Raw genomic sequence first — 27,293 nt, 5'->3', positions numbered from 1 at the left:
CTAGTTTGTATGGAAAACATATCCATGTCCTATAAGGTAGCTTTGAAATTTGTTCTAAAACAGACATTTCGGTCCCTCTTACATGTACCGATTTACATTCCTGGCTGCCGAGATGTTTTATAGTTTGATGGGAGAAGCGGTGGCAGGATTCACATATACGCGAATCTCACCGAGGTGTGGCCCCTCCCAGTGACACATACACAGAAGGACTAAGGAAACAGGGCAGGCTGGGGGTGGGGGTGGTGATTTCAGGAGCTCACAGGCCTTTGCAGTTGGGGAAGGTCAGAGTTCACATCGAACGTGACCTCTGAGTTGAGGAACTGACAGGATTGGGGTGCAGAGAAGGCAGCACTGACTCAGCTCGCGGTGCGGGGAGCAGCCTGCTCTGCGTCCGCTCTTCCTGCTCAGCACGCGGCTCCCACGTCTCCCTAACTGGGCAGGGGTGCTGTTCGCCTTTGTTTATGAGACACACCCACCCCGTGGAGGGCCGTCTAGCGTCACCTGAGAGCTGTGTGAGAGTACCACGGCACACACAGCCCCGTCGCTGAGGGCATCGCTGTCCCGGAGAGGGGAAAGTGTTAGCGCAGCTGAGGGGTGAAGCGGGTGCGCTGCCCGGGGGTTAGGTAACCAGAGGCTCCCGGCACCGCTGCACCCGAAATGGAAGGAAATGGTGTAACGAGTCACAGTTACTTTCCTTGCTTTTAATTGAAGTTGTTTACTCAGTAGAACATCCCCCACAGATGAAATTTCTTCTGCAGATTACACTCTAATATTTCCGAGGGAAGCAAAGTCATTGCTCATTCCTGGCAGCTGATGGCACAGATAAAATAGTATCTTGGAAGAAATTTTCTCTGGTCCATAGCAGTATCGAAAACATCAGAATGATAAAGATATCAAAGCTTTTATGAAAACTGAGCGTGATGATGATAATGAAATGCCTCTTTTCCCATAGAACGTGTGGGCTGTGCCCGCAGCCCTTCGGCCCCTTGCTGCGCTGGAGAAGTTCTTAGCAGACTCTCCGTTCTCCTTCTAAAGCGCAGCTGTTCGTTGCCATCCCGTCTCCCTGTCGTTGGGTTGGGAAGGGTCCCTGTTCTGAGATGAGTGGTTTTAGAACAAGGGTTTACACCAGGGAGCCTCGTTCTTACCCTGAAGACTTGCAACCGTGGCCTCATACTCAGGCAATTTTTCTTTGGATAGATGAAGTTTTATTTATTTTATTATTTTTTAAAAATATATTTTTTTATTGATTTCAGAGAGGAAGGGAGAGAGAGATAGAAATATCAATGATGAGAGAGAATCATTGGTCGGCTGCCTCCTGCATGCCCCACACAAGGGAGATTGAGGCCACAACCCAGGCATGTGCCCTGACTGGAATTGAACTGTGACCTCCTGGTTCATAGGTCGTCCCTCAACCTGAGCCACACCGGCCAGGTTGAAGTTTTATTTTTAACAGCAGCAAGGAATTCTCAGAAGGAATCGAATACTTTTGACTTCCTCCTATTGGTTCTGATCAATTTGAGGCAGAGGATTGAGGTGACCGAGGCTGGGCTGTGCCTGTGTGTTCAATATAATGTTGATCGGCACGTTGATCAGGGGGTTTATGAAGCTGCATCAAGACATGTGGTTAGAAAGATCGGCTCTGGAATTGAGGGAGGAAATGAGTGGTTTAAGGAGGATGGAAACTGGAAGTGGTGCAAACAGAGGAGAAAACACTAGACCGTGTCCTACAACAGGAAACGTAAAACCTGTCTAACTTCACCGCGTGGAGGTGGTGATGAGACACTGACGTCCGCTCAAGATAGGAGGAAAACGTGCCATCATTGTTTTGGAAATTACTGCCATTTTCTAATATTCTGAAAGCCGAAAGGCAGGCTACTAGCCAGCTTCTTGGTTTAAAAAAGGGGTGTGGGGTGGGAGGGATTGGATAAATTTAAGGCAAAGAAATCTGGTAAAATCAAATAAAATCTCACACCAGGATTTTAAAATTCTGATACACTTTAAAGCCAAGAAATCTGGGGTTAAAAATGCGAGGAGAAAGGTGCAGCGTGGTGAGTTATCTCACATTTTGATTCTCTTGACAGTTTAATGAAAATGCTTGGGCAGGAGCAATCTTGGAGGATTTGGTTTTTAATTTCTTTCAGTCCCTGACTAAGATCTGGTATAATTAACATTTGTAACCTCCTGTCAACTCATCCTTCGTTTTGCTCTCACTGGTTCTCTATTTTACACAACAAATGTTCAGATATATCTAAAGAGATGCTTGGAGACGAACTAGGTCCCCATAGCATCACCCACAACCTAGGTGCACAAGGCACCTGCAGACAGAGCTCTCAGAACCCCCCCAGTCCCGCGGCGCCTGCGTGGTGCCCAGGTGACTTGGTCTCAGACACCAGATTTCCACAGGCCTCTGAGAGGCTCAGCAGCTGGAAAACACAGAGGGAGGTGGCTGCCTTTCCCCTTCCCTCTTCCCCTCCTCTTTGTCCTTCAGTGTGCTGTGAAGGAGCGCGAGGGCCCCACAGGTCTGAATGGACGCTGGCTGTGATGGCGGCGCCGGGAGGCGGGGGCTGAGGCGTCGCTCACGGAGACTGGAAAGTTGCCTGTGTCGTTGCCCCCGTGACTGTGTGAATCTGTGCCGATGGCTTTGCTCTCTAACGAGGGAAAGTGCATTCCAGGGCTAGTCCGACTCGTGCCTATGGCCGTGGGCTACGTGCATTTATGGCTTCCCGAGGGACACGCTGTCTTCTGACTGCACACTCTCCGCTTAGAGTGTTGGAAATGGGCACCGAGAGCCCAGCATGCATGCCAGGCAGAGCTGAGAGGTGGCGTCCCGTGAACTTTAGAAAGTGCCCAGAGCTCCCTAAGTGGCTTCCCCTGCAGCCGAGGCTATGAATGAAGGAAGACACCCGGGGCGCTAGGGTATAAACCGGGAGTTGCCACTCTAGGCTCCCCTGTCCCCCAACCTGTCTGAGAGCCTGAGCAGAACTCCTCCCCCAGCAGCTTCACACCCACCAAGGACCACTGTGGGGGCTCCCGTCCACATACCTGAGACCAAGTCCCAGAGACCCTGCTGAGGCAGCCGGGGGATCGAGGCCCCCGTCCCGGGATGGGAAGGTGGCTCTCGCCACTCTGCCTCCCTCAGGCCCTCACCCCCCAGCTGGCTGCCAGTGACCAGGCCTGCCTGTACCCCTCCCGGAAGGCCATGTGGATAGTTGTGGGATTGAGGGGAGAAATGAGGTGTCTCCAACCCATCTTTTCTCCCTGACAGGCCTTTTGTCACCACAAGACTCCACTTAGCTCACACCCTGCCCTGGGAACTTATTTTAACCCTTTGCACTCGCTTGCTTTTTTCTCAATTCCTTTATTCTACTCGGGATTTAATTTTTTAAATACCCCAGATTTTACAAAGTGCGGCAATAGAATAAAAAACTGGAGTTTCTTTTCATACAAACTTATTTATTTGGATTTTTTTATATCTCAAATTATTGATACATTCAAAGAGTAATTTTAATCTCTATAATTTTTCATGGTGTGATATTTTTTGAAACATTCACCCACATGAAGACCTGGTTTACATTCACGTTTTGCAAATATAAATCGTCTCTCTTCTTCCTCCTTTGATTTTTCTGTTAGAACAAACAACACAATCTTTGTGTTTTTTGTTAGGGTGAGGTGTGATTATATGGAGCTTTCCATCTAAACGTTGCTCTAAGTTAGTGGATAATAATCTACCCCTGGAAGTTAGTGTACTGGTCTAACCTTTTCACGTGACTGATGTGTCTCAGAAACAAATAGCCTTTGAAGATGCCATTGGTGAAGCTTAGGTGGTGGCATCAGTTGAGACGGCATTTACATTTTACTTGTCCTTTCATGCTAATGAAAACAAGAAAAGATACTGGAAAAATAGACAAAAATCTCCCTCCCCCCCGCGGTGAAACTACGTGTCGAGTGTGGCTCGACATACGAGCTGCTACCGATGCTAACCGTGTCGAGTCACACTCGACATCCGAGTGCAAAAGGTTAAAACTAGTTGATGGGACCTCAGGAAATGAATTCAATGCCCACATTTGAGCCTGAGAGTATGAGAAGGTAAAGGGTTTCCCTGGCCACACAGATTCTGCAAATACGGAACCCAGCTTGTTGTGACCAGTTCCCCTTTATGGTTGGGATACGTGGTCAGAGCCGTAAAGCCACCTGTGGGGGTCAAGACCAGCAGGTGTGTGAGGGCCGCTGGCAGGACCCGCTGTGGCATCTCATTTTTCTCTTGTGTGACCTCCTGTTTCCAAGGTGAGAGGACCTTCAAGTGCCATCACTGTGACGCGACCTTCAAGCGGAAGGACACCTTGAACGTGCACGTGCAGGTGGTGCACGAGCGGCACAAGAAGTACCGCTGCGAGCTGTGCAACAAGGCCTTCGTCACGCCCTCCGTGCTGCGCAGCCACAAGAAGGTCAGAGCTGCGGGGCTCGCGTCCGGCCTCCCGTGCGCCCGCCTGGCAGGTGGGGCTGCCGCGGGGCCTGGACAGTCACCCGCAGGGTTATTGTCAAATTCCCACGGATGCCGGATCTGAGGGGGTTGGAGCAGTGGGAATGCGCATGACAATGGTTTAAAGTCTCGTTGTGACAGTAAATCACTCTAATGAAACGTAGTCCAGGCGGAAAGGGTTTGCTCTGGATCGTCGTTACCCGTTTCCCTGGATTTACTCAGCTCTTTGGCCCCACCCCATGCAGACACACACGGGAGAGAAGGAGAAGACCTGCCCGTACTGCGGCCAGAAGTTCGCCAGCAGCGGGACGCTCCGCGTGCACATCCGCAGCCACACAGGTGAGCACGCAGCCACACAGGTGAGCGGGCAGCTACACAGGTGAGCACGCAGCCACACAGGTGAGCGCGCAGCCACACAGGTGAGCGGACAGCCACACAGGTGAGCACGCAGCCACACAGGTGAGCGCGCAGCCACACAGGTGAGCGGGCAGCCACACAGGTGAGCCCGCAGCCACACAGGTGAGCGCGCAGCCACGCGGGTGAGCACGCAGCCACACGGGTGAGCACGCAGCCACACAGGTGAGCACGCAGCCACACAGGTGAGCGCGCAGCCACACAGGTGAGCGCGCAGCCACACAGGTGAGCACGCAGCCACACAGGTGAGCGGGCAGCCACACAGGTGAGCACGCAGCCACACAGGTGAGCACGCAGCCACACGGGTGAGCACGCAGCCACACGGGTGAGCGCGCAGCCACACGGGTGAGCGCGCAGCCACACAGGTGAGCGGGCAGCCACACAGGTGAGCGGGCAGCCACACGGGTGAGCGGGCAGCCACACAGGAGAGCGCGCAGCCACACAGGTGAGCGGGCAGCCACACAGGTGAGCGGGCAGCCACACGGGTGAGCGGGCAGCCACACAGGAGAGCGCGCAGCCACACAGGTGAGCGGGCAGCCACACAGGTGAGCACGCAGCCACACAGGTGAGCGGGCAGCCACACAGGTGAGCGGGCAGCCACACAGGTGAGCACGCAGCCACACAGGTGAGCACGCAGCCACACAGGTGAGCGCGCAGCCACACAGGTGAGCGCGCAGCCACACAGGTGAGCACGCAGCCACACAGGTGAGCGGGCAGCCACACAGGTGAGCACGCAGCCACACGGGTGAGCACGCAGCCACACGGGTGAGCACGCAGCCACACGGGTGAGCGCGCAGCCACACGGGTGAGCGCGCAGCCACACAGGTGAGCGGGCAGCCACACGGGTGAGCGGGCAGCCACACGGGTGAGCGGGCAGCCACACAGGAGAGCGCGCAGCCACACAGGTGAGCGGGCAGCCACACAGGTGAGCGGGCAGCCACACGGGTGAGCGGGCAGCCACACAGGAGAGCGCGCAGCCACACAGGTGAGCGGGCAGCCACACGGGTGAGCGGGCAGCCACACAGGTGAGCGCGCAGCCACACAGGTGAGCGCGCAGCCACACGGGTGAGCGGGCAGCCACACAGGAGAGCGGGCAGCCACACAGGAGAGCGGGCAGCCACACAGGTGAGCGCGCAGCCACACGGGTGAGCACGCAGCCACACGGGTGAGCACGCAGCCACACAGGTGAGCGCGCAGCCACACAGGTGAGCGCGCAGCCACTCAGGTGAGCGCGCAGCCACACAGGTGAGCGCGCAGCCACACAGGTGAGCACGCAGCCACACAGGTGAGCACGCAGCCACACAGGTGAGCGGGCAGCCACACAGGTGAGCGCGCAGCCACGCAGGTGAGCACGCAGCCACACAGGTGAGCGGGCAGCCACACAGGTGAGCACGCAGCCACGCAGGTGAGCACGCAGCCACACAGGTGAGCGGGCAGCCACATAGGTGAGCACGCAGCCACACAGGTGAGCACGCAGCCACACAGGTGAGCGCGCAGCCACACAGGTGAGCACGCAGCCACACAGGTGAGCGGGCAGCCACACAGGTGAGCGGGCAGCCACACAGGTGAGCACGCAGCCACACAGGTGAGCGGGCAGCCACACAGGTGAGCACGCAGCCACACAGGTGAGCACGCAGCCACACAGGTGAGCGCGCAGCCACACAGGTGAGCACGCAGCCACACAGGTGAGCGGGCAGCCACACAGGTGAGCGGGCAGCCACACAGGTGAGCGCGCAGCCACACGGGTGAGCACGCAGCCACACAGGTGAGCACGCAGCCACACGGGTGAGCGCGCAGCCACACAGGTGAGCGGGCAGCCACACAGGTGAGCGGGCAGCCACACAGGTGAGCACGCAGCCACACGGGTGAGCGGGCAGCCACACAGGTGAGCGCGCAGCCACACAGGTGAGCACGCAGCCACACAGGTGAGCGGATAGCCGTGGCCCCACGGGCGGGGCGGCAGGTGCTCCCGGGACCAGGGCGTCCTAATACCACAAAACACCTCCAGATGGAGAATCCATCACTCCTGTTTCTCTCCTTAAACTTCCATAAAATCCGATGTCTTAGTCCAGAAACATTTTGAACAAGTTGCCTTCCTCAAACGAAGTTGAATATCTAGCGTGGAAATAATCCGCTCGCCGATTGGTGTGATGTGACTGGTTTACTGTACACGCTGTTCTAGGGGACGGAAGGGGGAGCAGATCACTCTCTGTGGAGGCCGGGGGCCTCCTCTTAACCTCCCTCCTGTCACCCTCAAAGGCCCTGACCTGTGGAACCGCACACCACCTCCCTGACGCTTCCCCTCCGTCACGTTACAGTCCATCGGTTTGACGGCCCTTGGGTCTTTCCCCATGTGTGGCTCTGACACGACGCACAGACCGCTGGGGAGATGCGGGCTCACTGAGCCAGCAGGTCTTCCCGCGTTCACTACTGACCTCATCCGGCGAGTCTGCTGTCAAGCACGTGGCAGCAGAGCCAGGTTTCCTCCGTTCCGAGTTTGCCTCGATTCCTCTAATTCCTGTAGTTGCTTCCTTCCTCTCTCCCTCCTTTCTTCCTTCCTTTCTCCCTTCCTTTCTCTTTAAATGACAGGCTCATGGCTTCTGTATTAAAAAACAAATGTTCACCAAATACGACATCTGAATGGCCATAGTCGTGGTCGCTTTGTGTCGAGGACAAACTGCTCCACGGGAAAAGCCGCCGATTCAGCCCGTTGAGGCCGCGCCTTCTCGCTGAGCCTCCCGCGTGGGTCCCTGTGCGTCCCGGGTCCCAGGGGTGCCCACTTCCCACTTTATCCAGAGAGTAGTAGAGGCGCGTCCGTTCCTCGTGACGAGGTTGACCCCGTGGCACTGGCATAGCCAGGAGCAGAGGGTAGCGAGCAGCTGGGTAGCGGCTCTGGCCCCTGCTGGGGGTCTCACGCAGCAGCGACCAGGAGGCCCCCGCTGCCCATCACACGAACAGCGCTCCCAAGTACCACGTACTTTGTTCATCTCTTCACCCCGGCACTCAGACTGCAAAGGCCGGGCGGGCGGGGCAGGTTCTCCTCAGGTCGGTGGAGGGAGGAAGCTCCTCGGTCAGGACCCCGGGGGCCTTCCTCAGCCGGGCGGCAGGTTCCCAAGGCCACACTCATTTCCTGTCGCTGAACCTGAGGCTCAGACAGCAAATGGCCCAGCCAGTCCAGGGAATACGGTAATGACCTACCTAGTCAAGGAAATAGAATCCAAGTGTGGTCTCTTCCTTTTTGCTACACAGCTGTTATAATTAACACAAGAAGCATGGCTGGTGTGGCTCAGTGGTTGAGTGTCGACCTATGAACCAGGAGGTTATGGTTTGATTCCTGGTTGGGCCACATGCCTGGGTTGTGGGCTCGATCCCCAGTAGGGGACATGCAGGAGGCAGCCAATCAATGATTCTCATCATTGATGTTTCTATCTCTTTCTCTTTCTTCCTTCCTCTCTGAAATCAGTAAATATTTATAAAAAAAATAACACACGAATTATAAAATGCTATAAGTTCTCCAGTATAAAAGATGAGGAGGAATGAAATTCTAAAGGTCTTAACATTATTTCAGTAATTTGAAAGTTTTATGCTTTAGAGCCAAATGAAAGGTGTTCTAAAATTTTTATTTCCACATTCCCATGCTCATTTACTCCTGAGACACCTTTATAGTGGCAATAACATACAGAGAACACGATGGTTAAATGTAGTTTCACCAGATGGCACTTTTTTACAAAAAAAGGGTTTTATTTTTTAGAGCAAGTTTAGGTTCACAGTAAAATACAGAGATTTGCTCATCTGCTAGGACCTCCTCCCCCGACACAGCGCCCCACCATCCACATCCCCAACCGGAGGGGCGTGTCTGCTACAGTCCATGAACCTGTGCTGACACATTATAACCCCCAGAGTCCGCCGTCTACCTTAAAGCGCCCTCTTGCTGTTGGACATCCTGTGGGTTTGGGCAAATGATAATGACACGTGCCCACGATTGGAGGATTATACCGAGTAGTTTCTCTGCCCTGAAGCCCTCTGTGCTCTGCTCATTCATTCCCCAACTCTCCGCCCTGGCAACCACCGAACCCCTACAGACCCCCGAACATTACCCAGTTGGGTGGGTTGCTTTATGACGCCGAGGAAGTGGTTCCCCACTGAGGACCTTTCAGCGAGGTGATGCACATTGAACACTCTGCCGTGTGCCGAGGTGTTTCTGCAGGTCACGGTCTTTTCTCTGTCTCCTCGTTATGTGGAAAGAGTCGGTCTCATTTTGTTTTTATAGTATTCAAGCCGTCCATCAGGATTTTGGGAAGCGGATTCTCTTCTGTAACCTCAGCCCAGTTTTAGGAAAGGGAGCTATGGCTGCAGCCTCGGGCTCCTCCTTCCGTTTGCTGGTGTCGTGCGTCACTTCCTGTCTCGTGTGTGGGTGTGGTGTGTGTCTACTTCATGGTCACTTTCTCAGAACCGCTCTTTCTTTATTGGCTCAGACCGGCGGTCATTCTCCAAGACAGTGATGGCTTAGCTATTGAGTTACTACCTGTCTGTTCCCTCTGGGAGGAATCTTAGTGTTTCTTTCTCTGTTTAAAGGAAACCTTTTAAAAAATGCCTCTGGTTCTTCACATTTTGATTGACTTTATCCTTTACTGCCTCAGCTAACCAACCAGTTGTATCAGCTGTACCCTTGTCCCGCCTGTCTTCTCTGTCCCTCCGCCCCATTCCCATTCCCATCATTCGGCACTGCTGGGGCGAAATCTGACAAAACTTTGGTTATTCCATTAACTTTTAAATTGTTATTTTTCATAAACTTTGTATCTACCTTCTAAAGTCTACTCACTCTTCATAATTAGGTGATTTGAATAAGGACATGCACAGCAAGTGTGCACAAGGCGTTTGCTTTTATACATCATTAAACTATAGTATTCTTTCTCAAAAAATACTTTTATTGATTTTTAAAGAGAGAGGAAGGAAGAGGGAGAGAGAGAAAAAACATTGATGCAAGAGCGCAACGTCGATTGGCGCCTCTGCACACCCCCCACCGGGGATCGAGCCCGCAACCCGGGCATGTGTCCTCACTGGGAGCTGAACTGGCGACCCTTTGGTGTGCAGAATGATGACCAACCAACTGAGGCACACCGGCCAGGGAAAAATATAATAAATTATTGACTTTTAGAATAGAAAGGAATTTCAGAAAGTTTCTAGTTCAAGCCTCTTAGTTGAATTCATGCCCATCAATTCATGCCATCTGACTCCAGTGATTTGCTCATTACAGAACTCGTGTGTGGTTCATCCAGAACTGAATGAAGGCAGATGATGATTCGGTTTTCCAGTGTCACGTGGCTGGTATTTTATCCCTTGTTCTCTATCAGTACCTCCTAACCTCCCGTTCCCACAATATGTATCATCTTGGTCATCAGCCAGTTGAGGGTACTCATCTGTACTTGGACGCGTAGGGTGTGTGGCGTGTTACTTATGGTCTAACTGAGCACTCAACTCCACCCTGGAGACACTTTCCCACCATAAAACCAATGGTCCATGAGACCCTATCACTCGATGCTGGTTCATATAAGAGCGTGCGTCTGTGCCCAGCAGGCAGCTGTCCTTCATCACCCGCCTCCCAGGCTGGAGTGCCGGCGATGGCGCTCCGAGGGCAGCAGGAACAGCAGCTCTGCCTCCGGACGGCCCACAGCTTCCCAGGTCAGCTGGAACGGGGTAATTCCGCCAGGAATCCGTGGGCTGTGACAGGGATTCCGTCAGTCGTTCATCAATTAGGAGAGGAATTCTAGGAACTGCTTTTGGGGTTCTAAAGCTCCGGGCCAGAAGGTTAATTACCTGCCTGCAGCTCCCCGGTCTGCGTGTTAATAGACGCCAGCTGTGGGCCTTCTGCTCCAGGCCGGCTGCACGCTGCTGCTCGCACCGAGCCATAAATCACTGTCCCAGCAAACACTCAATATTTCAGTAAATACGTGTGATCCGCTTAGAAATAAAGGTTCCGTATAATTTGATTCTACTTGGATTTCAGCCACTACTTGTCTGTCTTCTCTAATGTTTTTACGAAAGGAATTCATTCATTTTTAGAATATTTGTTCACAGGCTTAAGAACACTAGCAATAAATGATCCTATATAATAAAAGGCTTATACGCAAATTGTCCTCAGGGCATGAACTGTGACCTCCTGGTTCACTGAGCCATGCCGGCCGGGCTATTTTGTATATTTTTTAATCTTTCAAGTTGCTCAGGGCCATTACTGCTCAATCTGTTGCATTCAGTGTGTTTACTGGCATGATATAAAATTTGATCTTCTGAGCCATCTGACCAAGTGGTCAAGTTCATTTCTTAAATCCATGGCCTAATTTAAGAGTATCAAGATATCATATTTAAAAATACCAGGATTTGCAAGGTTTTTCTTTATTAATTTTATGTTATCTAAACAGTGATCTTTAGGAAGGATTGGTGTCCAGATGTTGGACAGTGAGGTGGTTTTGTAGCCGTCGATGGATAGTCAGTATTCGGGGGCTTTAGGGTCCTTGTATCGTGAGCACACTTGCTAACCTTCACTCCCTCCACAAACTTCAGATGCTGTTTTAATATTAGTATGTTGCTCTTTGGTGAGAACAGAGTTCTTCTCATGTCTTTAATTAACATTACATTGCATAAAATAATGGTAGCATTAATAAATTATTATTCTAGTAGCATGCATTAAACTAGAATTGAGTTTCCCTCTATTGCCTTTAGCCATATTTGCATGGTGGTTGTTGTAATGCATTTTCTTTTTAAAAAAAAAATATTTTATTGATTTTTTTACAGAGAGGAAGGGAGAGGGATAGAGAGTTAGAAACATCCATCAGCTGCCTCCTGCACACCCCCTATGGGGGATGAGCCTGCAACCAAGGTACATGCCCTTGACTGGAATCTAACCTGGGACCTCTCAGTCCGCAAGCTGGACGCTCTATCCACTGAGCCAAACCAGTTAGGGCCATAATGCATTTTCTTTGTTAAAGACTCACGGTGACTTGCTTGGGGACCGGGCTAGACTCTGGTAAGGGGTTCCATGTGGCATCTGGATGTCCCCTGTGGAGGGCACAGCCCCATTTCCTGGAGCCCTTTCCTGAACATTTCCCACCTTTCCTCTCCCTTTCACACCTAGAATATTGTAAGCTCCTTCCACCTCAGGCGTGCCAGCAGTGAGAATTTGGCACTAGCCCAGCATGATAAAATAATTCAAAGATGGAGACTTACACAAAATGTGCTCCAATCATATTAAACTGGCACCAGAACGGCATTCCTTCAGTCCTTGTGCCTTTCCTGATGACCTCAGCTAGGTCCTTCTCCCACCCACCCCTCAGAGGCTTTCTCACACCTGTCTCCATCAGTATCTGAAATTATTGTATGTGTTTTCTTTAACTTTTCCACGCCTTTTTCATTGCACTAGTAAAATTGAAGAGACAGTGATTTTGCAGATGTACTCGTGACCCCATTCCCAAGGCCCCGGACAAAGAAAGATACCTATTTAACGAATGAGTGTGGTCACTTCATGGAGCCTCCACTTTGTGGCATCTTTTAAAATCAACCTAAATTCAACCCTGTACGGCTGGCATCGCGTTTCTCTTTGTTCCTGGATGTGCTTGAAGAAAGCACAAGAGGATGTTAATGTTATTGGGTGTCAGAGCATAATGTAAAGAAAGAGGCAGGTACAAAGAACTCGCCTATTTTTCTGAGCCAAGTGAAACTATTTTGCTGTCATACACATGTTAGTGTCATGTGTGCGGCTGTGCCCATTCACTCTGACTGCTGGTAGCTGCCCCTGGGTGTGCTGTGTGTGCGGTGTTTGCCGGGGCCGCGTTCCGCTCAGTGTGGAAGGTGATTACCTGTCTCCTGTGACGGCGGCCCTGCTTGAGACGTAACACACATCCCCTCTCCCCTCCCCCCCGTGAACTTGGAGGACTCAGTGCCTCTCTCTGGACAGAAAGATCTGGTTCATGTCAACTGTCATGTCAAGAAGCAGAGTTTCTGTCGATCACTTTAGAAAGTCCCACCTAAGTTCCCAGAATAGCAGCCATTTATTAATCAGTGGGGTGGCGAAGATAGGGGTTATATTCTGATTCCAGCACGCAATAGCTCTGTCCGCTGAGGCAGTTGCTCCTCCTCCCTGTGCCTCACGTGCTCCATTTGGAAACCAGGGATGCGGATCCCCAGACCCCAAGGTTGTTGCCAGGACGTAAGTTGCTGCGAGGCGCTGAGCGGCGTGCTCAGCAGTGCAGAGGGCGCGGACCCCACAGGTGTCGGCTGTTGTTATTGTTTCTGCTTCGATGAGCTTTCAGCTCCATTTCCTTAGCGAATGTTTATTTTTTATTTTATTTTTTTTAAATATGCTTTTTTTTTTTTTTTTTTTTTTTTTTTTTTTAGAGAGAGAGAGGAAGGGAGAGGAAGAGAGATAGAAACATCGATGAGAGAGAAACATCCATCAGCTGCCTCTTGCATGCCCGCCACTGGGGATTGAGCCCGTAAACCTAGCATGTGCCCTGAGTGGGAATCAAACCGGTGACCTCTTGGTGCATGGGATAATGCTCATTCCTCTGAGCCACACCAGCCGGGCTCCTTAGCGAATGTTTAGATGAACTAATTCCTGCGTTAGTCAGCGTTCGGACACTGTGGTTCGCCAAACGAGTGAGATCCTGCCTGCGTCTGCCAGCGATACTGCAGGGAGGTGTTTGCACTGGCATCCGAGTGCACGCAGCCTCTGTGGCTGGCGGCGTCCACACCGGAAAGGAAGGCTGCTCTTCTCGAAGGTCAGTTCCTTCACCAGGAGAGTTTTCCGTGTGGGGTGCTCGTCCTCATGCCCGGGGCCCAGCTCACCGGAGCCCCGGGCGCCCCTCCTCCCGCTGAGGCCAGGAAGTGCACTGTGCTGGGGTCGCCACGAGACGTCACTGCTTCAAGCCCAGGTTCGGTGGAGCAGAGGCTGCCCAGGGGCCACGGAGGCCATGGGGGCCCGGAACCCGCGGGGAGCCAGCTGGCTCCAGAGGCTGCACCGGCTGGAGGGGTCAGGCGGGGCCTGGTGGGAAGGCAGCTCACTGGTGCCAGTGACTCCGGACGGAAGGGGAGTCCTGGTCAGCACAGGAGGGAGGCACTGCTGGTCGGAGGCCTGTCTGAGTGGAAGGAAAGACGGACGGGTCCTGCACCTGCTAAAGGAGACTCCATCACGGTGCGGGCTTTGGTGCGGCCGGGGACAGACCCGTGTAGGCGCCTGGTTAAGTGGAAGAATAAGGAACAGGTGGCTTTCCTACCAGTCGGCTTTGACTGGAGGGCAGCTGCACGTTACATTTTGTCACATTTTTGTCATTTCGCAGTAGAACTTCAACAAAACGTGACAAGTATCTGTATGCTTCCTTGTTTTACAAAAAGGCTTGGCAGGTCCTAAATAACCTTCTAGGTGAGAGGTACTTGGTTGCATCAGAGTGTGGATCCATCATTGCCTAGTTTAGCAGCCAGTGGTTCTGTTTAACATACACCAATTCTATGAGGTTCTTTTGAAATTCATCCCCCTAACTGAGCTAGGATATGAAATCTTTCCTTTAAAAGTCAAGAAAGTATCAGTGGGATAATTAAAGACCCTCGCAATGGGCAGCACAGTGCTCATTGATTAACGTTGCTCCTTCATAAACTGACTCAGAGAGCCTGGCTGGAGTGGTTGAGCATCGTCCCAGGCACTGTATTGAAGGCAACTGAGATGTTTCTCTCTCACATCGCTATTTCTCTCTCTCTCCCTTCTTCTCTCTAAGAATATCCTCAGGTGAGGATTTAAAAAATGATTCATAAAATCTTTTTCACAATTTCTTAAAATCAGGAGATTTCAGGTGGGTTCACATGGTAAAAGGACCGTGCGTCAGGCCTGCTGCTGGGACTGTCGCTTGTTTCTGAGGCCAGCAAGTGCACCGGGCTGGGTCCCTGTCCGCCGGAGGGAAGGCCAGCCCACTGTCTGCTGCTGTGGTGCGGGGCCCAGTGGGCACGGAGCGCGGAGGGGACCGATCTGAGTGCGGGAGGAGGAGGAGGATGGCACGGCTTGCTCTGCACCTTGCGTGTTCTGACGCGGAGCCTTCTCTCTTCCGTAGGCGAGCGCCCCTACCAGTGCCCGTACTGTGAGAAGGGCTTCAGCAAGAACGACGGGCTGAAGATGCACATCCGCACGCACACCCGGGTAAGACGCGGCCGGCCCGCCCGCGAGCACGGGAGCCACGCTTACTTACAGAGCGTGGAGCTTAACTTGAGAACATCAAGGTCATGGGTCTGAAATCACGTGTTTACATTGATGGTGGACATTTGTATTCTTTTTAAGACAAAACAATGAAAGGGACAGAAAGAAATACCCCCAAAGAGTCCTCCTTCTTGGAACCGTGCCTCAGCGTTTAGGAGCCATAGGAGTTACCAGTGACACACTTCCGAGTAAACAGGTTGTCGCATTATTAAAAGATGGAGATGGGGTCTGGCTATGTTTGCCAGGGCCGCGCTGGAATGGAGTGTCAGCAGGTGGCCATGGTGCAAGAGAGACGTTGAGACAGTGTAAGCTGTTGGGGGAGGTGGAAGGCGAGGACGGCTTGTGGCTGGTCGGGGTCTCCTCCCCAGGTGCCCGCTCTCCTCTGCCTGCACACCTCTGCCGGTGCTGTCACCTGCCCCCGACGGCTTTTCCAGACAACCGAGGGCTGTTTCCTAGGGCTCATTGTGGTAGGGCTCCATCCGTGGTTCCCTGCAGCCTCTTTCTCGTGGTTCCTTAAAGTTTGGCCTTTGAAGTGCTCGTGGTCTGTGTAGAAACGAACAGTTTTTCAAGTTTTAGGAGGAGTGCCGAGTCCTCTGAGAGCGATTCGAATTCAGGCCTCTCTGGCTTTACTTCTTACCTTCTTACCAAAGCGAAAACACGTTGTCATCACACCCTCTCCAGCGTGAGGACACGCCCGCCTCCCACTGTGGCGCCGTGGCCGCCTCTCGGAGGCCATAAGGACCGTCCTGGTTTTGTGACGGGTGAGGGGCGGCTCCTCAGCCGGTTAAAACAGACCCCTCGTTCCCATTCACAGTGCCGTGCTTGTCTTATAGGAATATGAGCAACTGGACCACTTCCCCCGGATAAAATGACTCCTTAAACAATACAGTGACTTAAACGCACGTGTGCAAAATACGCATTTCACGTGGGGCTTGTTACAGAGGGTGAGGTAGTTTTAGTGTCGTTCACTCATTTTTCATGTGTACAGTTGTCACAGGCGTGCCAACCATGTGTTTCAAAGATGCCAACCTGCAGGCAAAGGGCCTGGTGCCTCCTCTCACACCTGCAGGTGCCCAGCGCCTGGGCATGTGGGTGCTGTCCCTGCCTCCCGGGGACGGAGACAGGGCTGGACCGCAGAGGGGCTGCGCACGTCACTGCCGGAAAAATACCTCAGGTTTCCCCCAGGAAGTGGGGTATTTCAAATTCAATTAATTTGTCTTTTTACTTTTTAATAACAAATTATTTTAAAAGTTTTAATTAAAGCTCATTAATGAGAATAATGAGAATAGTTAAAATAAATACGAAGACCGCTAACTACATGCCAGGTGCTGTTCTGGCCCTTCACAGGCATTAACTCCTGTGAGCCTCACGGGAGCTCCCTAATGCATCTCACACTCACTGCAGCCTCCGGGGAAACTGAGGCCCAGGCCAGCGAGGGCAGAGCTGGGATCAGGACCAAGGCCAGGCTGCAGACACCAGCCCCTCACCTTCCACCGTTTGCCTTTGATTCAATGAAATATTCTGGGTGCCACCGACTCTCATCTACTCTCCTGCATATTTTCTTTCTTTTTGTTTTTTCACTCCTGTGTCTTTGCAAACTAAACAAACTGCAGCAATAACCCCAAATTTCTAAGTCGTGCGCTCATTTGCATACTTGAGCCTGGACTCAGGGACCCGAAGCAGCCTCGGTATCCAGGTGCAGATGGTGCCTGTCCAGTAGGGCACACAGAGAAATTGACCCTGACCTTGACGCTGGGAGCACCCAGGCTGGGCCAGGAGCACGGACTGAAGACAGAGGCCCCGTGAGTGTGGGTCGGAGCAGCGAGGTGCAGAGTTGATAACACGAGCCTGGCGGGTTTGCCTGAAACTCTTCCTTGTTTTTCTTTCTCACGTGTTAGTGCGTTGGCTGTATTTAATCGCAGACAGCTCTAGTTTTGAATCCTGTTTCCGGAGCGGTGGATACATGCAGACATCCTTTGTGTTTTAGTGCGACCTTTGGAAATCGGATTAAGATTATCGGCTAATGCAATCAAATTAATATCAGAACCGAAGGAGACTTTAAAAAAGTTCTAGAGGACCAGTGTCTACAAGTTCACATTTCCCCAATATTATTTGGGTTTTAAAAGACACAATTCAGAAAAGGCCCCACTACATTGGGACCGTTGACGTGCCAGTTTCCATTTTGCGTTCTCATTGCATTCGGTATCTAAGAGAGCTCTAACTCCAGACACGTTTTGGGTCCTGTTTCAAAAGCTAATTTTAATTCCTTTACAACAATGACAACAACTAATTCTCTCAGCAAGTCTCATCTTTAAGTCTTTGGTGGGTTCACACACCTCCTGCCCAGTTCTGCATCCTGGGGTTCCTGCCCGGACAGGGCGCCTCGGGGAAGGGGCGCAGAGCCCTTGCACCCTGGGTCCTGTTTATGGGGGCAGCCCGGCCCCGAGCCGGGAGATCACCCTGCTAAAAGCCTGCCTGGCTGAACAGTCATTGGGTCTTCCACGGAGAGCACAGGGCTGGCAGTGCATTCGCCTCCTTCCTTCTGTTTATTTCCTTCCGTTTCGGCTTTCAGCGCGCTGACTGTGCTGAGTCCCTTTGTGTTCCTCCGCCGTTGTGTGGGGTTTGTAAGGAGTTCAGTAGCGGTTTCACTGGCTTCCTTCCCACCCTCTGGTGGCACCTGCCTCTTCCTCCTGCTCTGACAGGCGGGACGGCCATTGCGATGTCCAGGTCACCTGCTTGCCGGTGATCTCAGCCCACACCATGTCTCCTGATGTTAGGTTCACAGCTTTCTCCTCCTCAGGACGGGAAGGGGGGGTTGTGGGGGGGAATGGGGAGGGGGAGGTGACGTGCTCCAGGGCGTCCACATCCTCAGGGCAGTGACTTACTCGCAGCTGCCTTGGGTTTTCCAACTCACTTCTTCCACTTAATGATTGTAGATTATTTTCTGCAGAAATTCTTACCCCATGTCAGGTGGCACCTCCCTCCCATCAGGGAGACCCCCTATACAGGCCGAGTTGTCCCGGCCCCTGTGGTCCCGGCCCGAGTGGTCCCAGCCCGTGTGTTCCTGGCCCGTGTGTTCCTGGCCCCTGTGGTCCCGGCCCGTGTGTTCCCGGCCCGTGTATTCCCGGCCCGTGTGTTCCTGGCCCGTGTGTTCCTGGCCCCTGTGTTCCCGGCTCGTGTGTTCCTGGCCCCTGTGGTCCCGGCCCGTGTGTTCCTGGCCCGTGTGTTCCTGGCCCGTGTGTTCCCGGCCCGTGTGTTCCTGGCCCCTGTGGTCCTGGCCCGTGTGTTCCTGGCCCCTGTGTTCCTGGCCCGTGTGTTCCTGGCCCCTGTGGTCCCGGCCCGTGTGTTCCCGGCCCGTGTGTTCCCGGTCCGTGTGTTCCTGGCCCCTGTGGTCCCGGCCCGTGTGTTCCTGGCCCGTGTGTTCCCGGCCCGTGTGTTCCTGGCCCCTGTGGTCCCGGCCCGTGTGTTCCTGGCCCGTGTGTTCCCGGCCCGTGTGTTCCTGGCCCGTGTGTTCCCGGCCCGTGTATTCCTGGCCCCTGTGGTCCCGGTCCGTGTGTTCCTGGCCCGTGTGTTCCCGGCCCGTGTGTTCCCGGCCCGTGTGTTCCTGGCCCCTGTGGTCCCAGCCCGTGTGTTCCCGGTCCGTGTGTTCCTGGCCCCTGTGGTCCCGGCCCGTGTGTTCCTGGCCCCTGTGGTCCCGGCCCGTGTGTTCCTGGCCCGTGTGTTCCCGGCCCGTGTGTTCCTGGCCCGTGTGTTCCCGGCCCGTGTGTTCCTGGCCCCTGTGGTCCCGGTCCGTGTGTTCCTGGCCCGTGTGTTCCCGGCCCGTGTGTTCCTGGCCCGTGTGTTCCCGGCCCGTGTGTTCCTGGCCCCTGTGGTCCCGGTCCGTGTGTTCCTGGCCCGTGTGTTCCCGGCCCGTGTGTTCCTGGCCCCTGTGGTCCCGGCCCGTGTGTTCCTGGCCCGTGTTGTCTGGGCCGCCTGTGGTCCCAGCCCCTGTGGTCCCAGCCCCTGTGGTCCGGGCCCTGTGCAGTCCAGGTCTCCTGTGGTCCAGGCCGTGAGGGCAGTTTCTCTAAAAGGCTGGGTCTCCCGGTGCAGGCTGGTCCGGTGGCCAGAACAGGGCCTTGGTCAAGAGCCCTGATCTCTCTCCAGGCTCCTCCCATCTCACGCATGTCCCATCCTTTCTCTCTGCCTGGGTGATGGAGCACATGGCTCTGAGGAAACTGAGCCTCCCTTGGGGCAGGTTTCGCACTGTGGACACCGTGGCTTGAATTGAAACCAGGACTTTAAAACAGCCTCAAGGAGAAATAGGGACGTTCCAGCCTTTAGGCTTCGAAATGCTCCTGGCACACGGCCAGACGCTGCCCTCTGCATCTCCTCCCCCTGCATCTCCTCCCCCTGCATCTCCTCCCCCTGCATCTCCTCCCCCTGTGCAACTCCTCCCCCTGCATCCCCTCTCCCTCTGCATCTCCTCCCCCTGCATCTCCTCCCCCTCTGCATCTCCTCCCCCTCTGCATCTCCTCCCCCTGCATCTCCTCTCCCTCTGCATCTCCTCCCCCTGCATCCCCTCTCCCTCTGCATCTCCTCCCCCTGCATCTCCTCCCCCTCTGCATCTCCTCCCCCTGCATCTCCTCCCCCTGCATCTCTGCTCCTCTTCATCTCCTCTCCCTCTGCATCTCCTCTCCCTCTGCATCTCCTCCCCCTGCATCTCCTCCCCCTACATCTCCTCCCCCTCTGCATCTCCTCCCCCTGCATCTCCTCTCCCTCTGCATCTCCTCCCCCTGCATCTCCTCCCCCTCTGCATCTCCTCCCCCTGCATCTCCTCCCCCTCTGCATATCCTCCCCCTGCATCTCCTCCCCCTACATCTCCTCCCCCTCTGCATCTCCTCCCCCTGCATCTCCTCTCCCTCTGCATCTCTGCTGTCTGCCAATTTGGCTTCGCCTCCCACACCTCACCCTAGGTGATATGGGCTGGTCCGTGTTGGCTGAGCCCTCCCCAGTGACGTCTGATGTCCCTCTTGAGTACAGGGATCCACGACCCCAGCTCCCCTGGAAATCACGGCCTTAGCTTCATGGTCGTGACCCCCTGAGCCGGAGCCCCCTGCTGTGAGTTAGGGTGCGTGCTCCCAAATAGCCATTCTGTAAGCAGTCCCTTCACAAGAAGCTGCGGTTTGTAACCGTTCATCACCGGAGGCTTCATGTCTTGTTTAATCACTTTTGATTTTTACCATGAAAAGCACCTGGACCCGTTAGGAAGTTATTTCAGAACCTGTTTGAGCACCCCTTTACATCCCAATAAGCTGTGCAGGTTGGGGGTCCGAGTTCCCCGCTGCCTCTCCGGCTCGTGTGCGGAATAGCCAGGGTAGCTCTTACAGATACTAAAATACAGGCAGTTGCCGGTGGTGAAAGGAGTGGCAGGTCTTCATGTTATTCTGCATTTCATTCCTTTCCCTTATGAAGCTTCCTGTCCGACCCTCAGGTTCCGAGTGTTGGAGGGTGACAGACGTGTACACTTGGCACCTTGTCCTCACACCGTGTGCCCGCCTCTGCCCTCGCTCCCCCACTGCAGTGCTGTCTGAGTTCCCGGCCTTGGCACTGCTGGGTTTGTCCGCAAGCTGCCGGGTAAACTGATGGAACAGCTTGAAGTCTGTGCAGAAGACACCTGCCCAGAGCATCCTGCAGGTGAAGGAGGGTGCCAGGAGGCCTGGTGCTGAGGCGAAGGAAGCATTGCAGGTGCAGATGCTGGAGAGGGGGGCGGGGTGCTGTGGGGCGTGGTATAGGTTTCTGCAGCCCCTTGGGAATGGACAGGGTCTGGGGACAGTCATGGTGGAGTCCCTGTGAACGCACGCACGGGAGGCCCCTGTGAAAGACTCGGAGGAGGCCAGCGCAGAAGCCAGTGTGTGGAGCCCAGCGGGCGGCATTTGAGTGGAGCCTGGGAAAGGAGGGGCGTTCGCAGACACCCTGAGTGCTGGCCACAGGAGAGGCGCCTGCCCCTCAGGGCAGGGCGCCCAGGACCTGGGTGTAGGGTGTGCGTGCGGCCTGAGCCAGTGGAGAGAGACGTGGAGACGGGCTGCGCTGAGGCCCTGGGGGAGTCGGAAGCCGTCTGTTTGGTGTGACGTGTTGTACTGTGATCCGGGAGGAACACACCTGCTCCTTTGGGAAATTTGCCCTGAAGTGACGCTCCAGGGGGAGGGAAGGGGTGAGGTGCAGCCAGGTGACCTGCACAGGAGCCCCGCCAGGCGGCCTGGGGCTGGGTACTGGGTAGGAGAGACACCTTTGAGAGCATTGACCAGGTGTGGATATCACAGAGAGGTCCCGGATGAATGTGGGGTCCTGGGAGGGCACTGTGGGGCGTGAAGATGTCCTGTAGGCTTAGGGGACAGTGAGATCTGGGGACACCTGTGTGGGTGAGTGCTGTGGGCTGGGGGTACCTGTGTGGGTCAGTGCTGGGGGCTGGGGGTACCTGTGTGGGTAAGTGCTGGGGATTGGGGACACCTGTGTGGGTGAGTGCTGGGGATTGGGGACACCTGTGTGGGTGAGTGCTGGGGGCTGGGGGTACCTGTGTGGGTGAGTGCTGGGGGCTAGGGTACCTGTGTGGGTAAGTGCTGGGGGCTGGGGTACCTGTGTGGGTGAGTGCTGGGGGCTGGGGGTACCTGTGTGGGTCAGTGCTGGGGGCTGGGGGTACCTGTGTGGGTAAGTGCTGGGGATTGGGGACACCTGTGTGGGTGAGTGCTGGGGGCTAGGGTACCTGTGTGGGTAAGTGCTGGGGGCTGGGGTACCTGTGTGGGTGAGTGCTGTGGGCTGGGGGTACCTGTGTGGGTCAGTGCTGGGGGCTGGGGGTACCTGTGTGGGTAAGTGCTGGGGATTGGGGACACCTGTGTGGGTGAGTGCTGGGGGCTGGGGGTACCTGTGTGGGTGAGTGCTGGGGGCTAGGGTACCTGTGTGGGTAAGTGCTGGGGATTGCGGACACCTGTGTGGGTGAGTGCTGGAGGATTGGGGACACCTGTGTGGGTGAGTGCTAGGGGCTGTGTGTGGGTAAGTGCTGGGGGCTGGGGACACCTGTGTGGGTAAGTGCTGGGGGCTGGGGTATCTGTGTGGGTGAGTGCTGGGGATTGGGGACACCTGTGTGGGTGAGTGCTGGGGATTGGGGACACCTGTGTGGGTGAGTGCTGGAGGATTGGGGACACCTATGTGGGTGAGTGCTGGGGATTGGGGACACCTGTGTGGGTGAGTGCTGGAGGATTGGGGACACCTGTGTGGGTGAGTGCTAGGGGCTGGGCTACCTGTGTGGGTAAGTGCTGGGGGCTGGGGGTGCCTGTGTGGGTAAGTGCTGGGGATTGGGGACACCTGTGTGGGTAAATGCTGGGGATTGGGGACACCTGTGTGGGGAAGTGCTGGGGATTGGGGACACCTGTGTGGGTGAGTGCTGGGGATTGGGGACACCTGTGTGGGTAAGTGCTGGGGGCTGGGGGTACCTGTGTGGGTAAGTGCTGGGGGCTGGGGGTACCTGTGTGGGTAAGTGCTGGGGGCTGGGGGTACCTGTGTGGGTGAGTGCTGGGGGCTGGGGACACCTGTGTGGGTAAGTGCTGGGGGCTGGGGACACCTGTGTGGGTGAGTGCTGGGGATTGGGGACACCTGTGTGGGTGAGTGCTGGGGGCCTGCCCAGCTGCTCCTGCGTTTATAACTAGGTAAGAGGAAGAGATACAAACACATTGGATAACTTTTAAAAAGCTTATTATGATTTCAGAGGAAACTTTTAAGGTTGTTTTACTTTTAGTTTTTCTAAACTTCATTGGCCTTTGTTCTGTGTGGGCCAGGGGCCTGGCTGGTTGCCGCTGCTGAAACTGTCTTTAATTTGGCTCTATTGTTTCTAGAGCCCACACCGTTGCTTGGGGTTTTATGTGCCTGAAAATGAATCATTTAAGGCAAATGGCTTTTAAGGCCCCATTGTGTTCACTTGGCTCAGGAAACGCACCTGAAGGTGAACATTCTTACTGTGCTTTTGTGACAGGGAAGCTGCCTCCTGAGAAAGAACTTCCTCTGCGGGGTGACAGGCCCCTTGTCCCCTCCTCTGTTCCTCCTCGGGACACTCCCTGTGATGGCCATCAGCCACCGGGCAGGGCCCCTCCCCACTCTGGGCCTCTGTCCCATGAGCCAGCTGCTCTCTGAAGTCACCAGCAAGCAAGTCCCTGCCAGCAGCGCCTCTGGGGACACCGGGCGGTGCTCCTGACAGGGACCCTGGTCCCGAAAGCTCAGAGTTCTCCTGGCTCCCTGGGCTTCGGGAGTGAGCGGTGAAAACTTAAAGTTGGATTTCAGAGTCTTGACAAACGTATCGGGCAGGCAGATGACCCCGTAGGAAGGCAGACAAAAGTCTTCTGTGGAGTTTCACTATATTTAGGTTTATGAGGGTGGAGTTACACTGCCATGCGGGGTCCAGCTGGACCCAGGCATGAAATGTGGTTTTTCGGCCACGTTTTCTAATGATACTTTAATATTCATTCAATATTTCTAGGCCTAATTTGATTTTTTTTTTTGGGGGGGGGGGGGTGGAGGGAGGGGAAAGAAAGCCGGCCCTGTCGATCTAAAACATAACGTGCAGGGCAACAAAATAAAATTTAAAAAAAGAAAAGAAAAACAAAAAGACAAAAGAATAGAAATTAAAAATAAAAGAAAACCAAAAAACCAAACCTTTCCTGCCCCCCTAGAAAAACAACAACAACAAATAGAGCAACCCGCGTTCATGGAACGTGGTGGCAAGGCCGTCCCAGGGTGCTGCGTGGTCTCCCTCCCTGGACGCGGCTCTGCAGGCCCACAGGCAGGTGGCTTCCCTGCTTAGAGTCCAGGCCGGACACAGAGACCAGATGCAGGAATGAAGCGGACGGGCTGTTCTGGGACCTCAGAGGCAAGGCCGTGAGAACCTGCGCTCTTGTCTGCGTCTCCCGGGACCAGCCCCCGCGTGGTGAGGACCCCAGGCCACAGGCAGGGGCTGGGCCGCACGCAGGGGCCACAGACGGGGGCCACAGGCAGGGGCCACAGGCAGGGTCCGCAGGCAGGGGCCGCAGACAGGGGCCACAGGCAGGGGCTGCAGACAGGGGCCACAGGCAGGGGCCGCAGACGGCCCTGCAGCAGCAGCCAGCACAGACCCGGCCGAGTCTCAGGATTCCAGCTGCAGCCACAGGCACAGCTACAGCCGCAGCGAGGCCCCGAGTGGGACCACGGCGGAGCCGGTCAGCCCCCAGAGCCGGGGAAATCCCTGTTCTGGGCCTTATGCTTGGGGGTGGCTGCATTGGACGGGAGCCACTGTTTCCTCGTCAGAGAACGAGTCCACGTGCTCAACACTGTACGTTGCCGGGTGAGCGACCCCCTCCTGCCCTCGTGCGGTTCAGTGGCGCAGACAGACGCCTGGAAGTGCCTCCTGGTGTCTCTGCCCGTGACCCTCGGGTCCGCTGGATCAGCGCGGCCCTGTAACCGAGGTGTTGGGGGCGTTGAGCTCGTTATCACCGGGCTGATGAGTAATGTCATGTTTAGGCAGGCTCTCACCGTGGGGCTTGTTTCTGGAGTACTTGGTGAACTGCTTCATGGGCTGTTATGCTGAGCAGCAGGAGTAAAACCAGATCCCCGTGTGGTCAGTTGCAGAGACTGACGACTGTGGCCTTGCTGATGACCTCAGGTAACGTCTCAAAAATTAAACACAACAGAACGCGTCTCCGGGAGCTGCAGCTTCTGTTTCCCGTTGCGTGACAGGGACTCAGGCGGTGGCTGGGTGGGCAAGAACCCTGACTGGAGAGACTGTCTTTGACTGGGCGGCATGTTTCTCATTGTGATTCTTCTTCTTTGAGAGGGAGAGAGAGAGAGATAGAGAGGAAGAGAGAGACACATCAGTGATGCGAGAGAATCACTGATCGGCTGCCTCCTGCACATCCCCTACTGGGGATCGAGCCTGCAACCCGGGTATGTGCCCTTGACTGGAATTGAACCTGGGACCCTTCAGTCCGCAGGCTGATGCTATCACTGAGCCAAGCCAGCCAGGGCTCTAACTAATTCTTTGCGATTCAGAAGAGCACACTGAGGCTCACTTGGTCAGCATATCTTACTGAGTCAGCTGCTGTGACTTGCGGTGTTTGCAGGAAAGGTAAGGAAGTGCAGGCCCTTCAGGCTCCGGGGGAGGAGCTGATCCGACAGAGCACGGCCAGGCCCGAGGGCAGTGTCCCGAGGGTGCCCTGTACCCACAGCAGGGCTCCTGGCTCGCCTGGGAGAGGGTGCGGCGAGGAAACGGCCAGGGGAAGCAGGCAGGAGGCTGGTCTGCGGGAGGAGGGAGCCACCGGGTAGGCCACGTGGATGGAACCGGAGGGCCGAGCAGCAGGAGGGCACAGGGGAGTCGGGGGGCAGGGGGCGGGTAGGCTGGCGGACACCCGGCCTCAGCCTGGCTGCATGGCACACTGCTTCTCACCCGCGTCAGCATCCCCTCAGTGTGGGGGAACTAGTCTGGTTTCGGGCCTGTCTTCTTCATCCCCTCCCGCCTCCTCTTCCCGATCAGGCATCGCCTACCTCTCTGTGTCAGACATACTCCTGACGCAATCATGCGCTGCTGTTAGGTTAGCTCCGTTTTTCACTCCTGTGTCATTGTTTTCCTTTCCTTCAAGCTTGGCTCACATGTTTATTCATTCGGCAACGGAACAGTCTTCCACTTACCCTGGTCCTCACTGGCGGTTGTCCGTCTCTTCTGTGAAATGCGCTCTGAAGGGTTCGGGCTGAGTGGGAAGGACACGCCCCCTCCGAGCCCCTCTCGCCCCGCTGTGGCGCCTTCTCAGAGGGACAGGGACACGCCATTGCGACTTCGACCTTGTTCAGAGGGGACAGTGTGTGATGGGACTGTAGGGCCATGGGAACAGCAGCCACCTGCCCGAAGGGACGAGTCGTTCCCTGAACAGGCTGAACCGGGTCAGGGTGTGAGGATGAGTTTTCTAGAAGGAACCGAATTTGGGGCGGGCACACCGAGTTGGCCGGGTGCTGTGCACTGGAGCCAGGCTGTGTGCTGAGGGGATGGGAGCCCAGGGCGGCCCGGCAGGTTCCCAGGCTGGGCAGCTTCCGAGCTGACGGGGGCCGAGGGCGAGTCTGTGGGTGGTGAGAGGCAGCCCAGCCTTGACTGTTGCCCCGGGAGGGGATGAAGGAGAGACTAGCAATGACCTCAGGGCTCCCTGCTTATTGGAAACACAGAGCTGAACATGAAGCAAATATTCAGCCCCACCTGTTACCTACGTTTATTTCACTTCGCAGACGCTGCCTGCAGGGTGGCATGGAGAAAGCTCTAGCTCAGTGGATGAGTCTGAAGTCATGGCTGTGACTGCTGTGAGGGCCACGCTTAAGGCAGCATCTCTTCAGAGGCTGTGACCTGTGTGAGTGCTGGTTGAGCTCCGGGCCCCGTGGTGTCAGCCCGGTCTCTGTCCATCATGCAGGTGTTTCTGTGGGATCCTGGTGTCCAGGACCCCCGCCGTGACCCTGGGGTAGCCACAGGGAGCAGGACAGAGCCGTTTGCAGAGTTAGGTAAAAGGAAGCGCCAGAAATATCGGCTCGCAGGCTCGCTGCTTCGCCACACGGTTTATCTTTAGACGCTAATAACACACTTCAGGGCTTCAGGACAGCGCGTGCCGCCTGCAATGCATAAAGAGAAACTGTCTTTGTTTCTAGGATAGGCAATATGCAATTAATTATTTAAAGTGGGGCCGCTATTCTTAGGAAAGTGATACATTTTCTGTACTGTTTTCCCTCTGAAGCAGAATTTTATATTCATCTTGTCCTCCTTCCAGGGGGTTTAATGACTCAAGTATCACAGAGACTTAAAACAAAAGACCATCTATTTATATGAATGGACTTCAAGGACCGTGCTAAATTGAGGGTTCATACATAATTCCATTTCTCCATAAAATCACCGGTTATATTTTCATAGAGTGTGCCCTTTTCAACTTGAATTATATGATTCACATGCATATTTTGGTAATACATAGGAGGAAGCAGGGTCGGATAATACATAAAGCACCCTTATTGAATTCCCATTATGGGCCAGGCATTATGATAAGCACACCCTCTGACACAGGCATAATGTCTCATGTTACCATGAGGGAGGGGGGCTTGGAGAGAGTAGGTGGCTTGTCCAGGGTTATGGGACTAGTC

General features: G+C 54.8%; 1 protein-coding gene across 3 annotated transcripts in view; it reads left to right on the top strand.

Annotated features, from left to right (window-relative positions):
- PRDM5 (PR/SET domain 5) overlaps positions 1-27,293 on the top strand; it is a 119,320-nt gene that overhangs the window by 73,277 nt on the left and 18,750 nt on the right. For 2 of the 3 annotated variants that reach the window (XM_079771912.1, XM_079771911.1), the window contains 3 exons: positions 4,285-4,445; positions 4,726-4,819; positions 14,989-15,074. In XM_079771912.1, the coding sequence (XP_079628038.1) occupies positions 4,285-4,445; positions 4,726-4,819; positions 14,989-15,074 (341 nt within the window). Of the gene's footprint in view, positions 1-4,284; positions 4,446-4,725; positions 4,840-6,699; positions 6,759-14,988; positions 15,075-27,293 lie in introns of those variants that run through there. The other variant, XM_079771913.1, reaches the window with a different exon arrangement.

The sequence above is a fragment of the Cnephaeus nilssonii genome, assembly GCF_951640355.1.
Source record: "Cnephaeus nilssonii genome assembly, chromosome: 5".
Classification (NCBI taxonomy): domain Eukaryota; kingdom Metazoa; phylum Chordata; class Mammalia; order Chiroptera; family Vespertilionidae; genus Cnephaeus; species Cnephaeus nilssonii.
The sequence above is the reverse complement of the archived record's forward strand: the minus strand, read 5'-3'. Positions and strand labels throughout refer to the sequence as shown.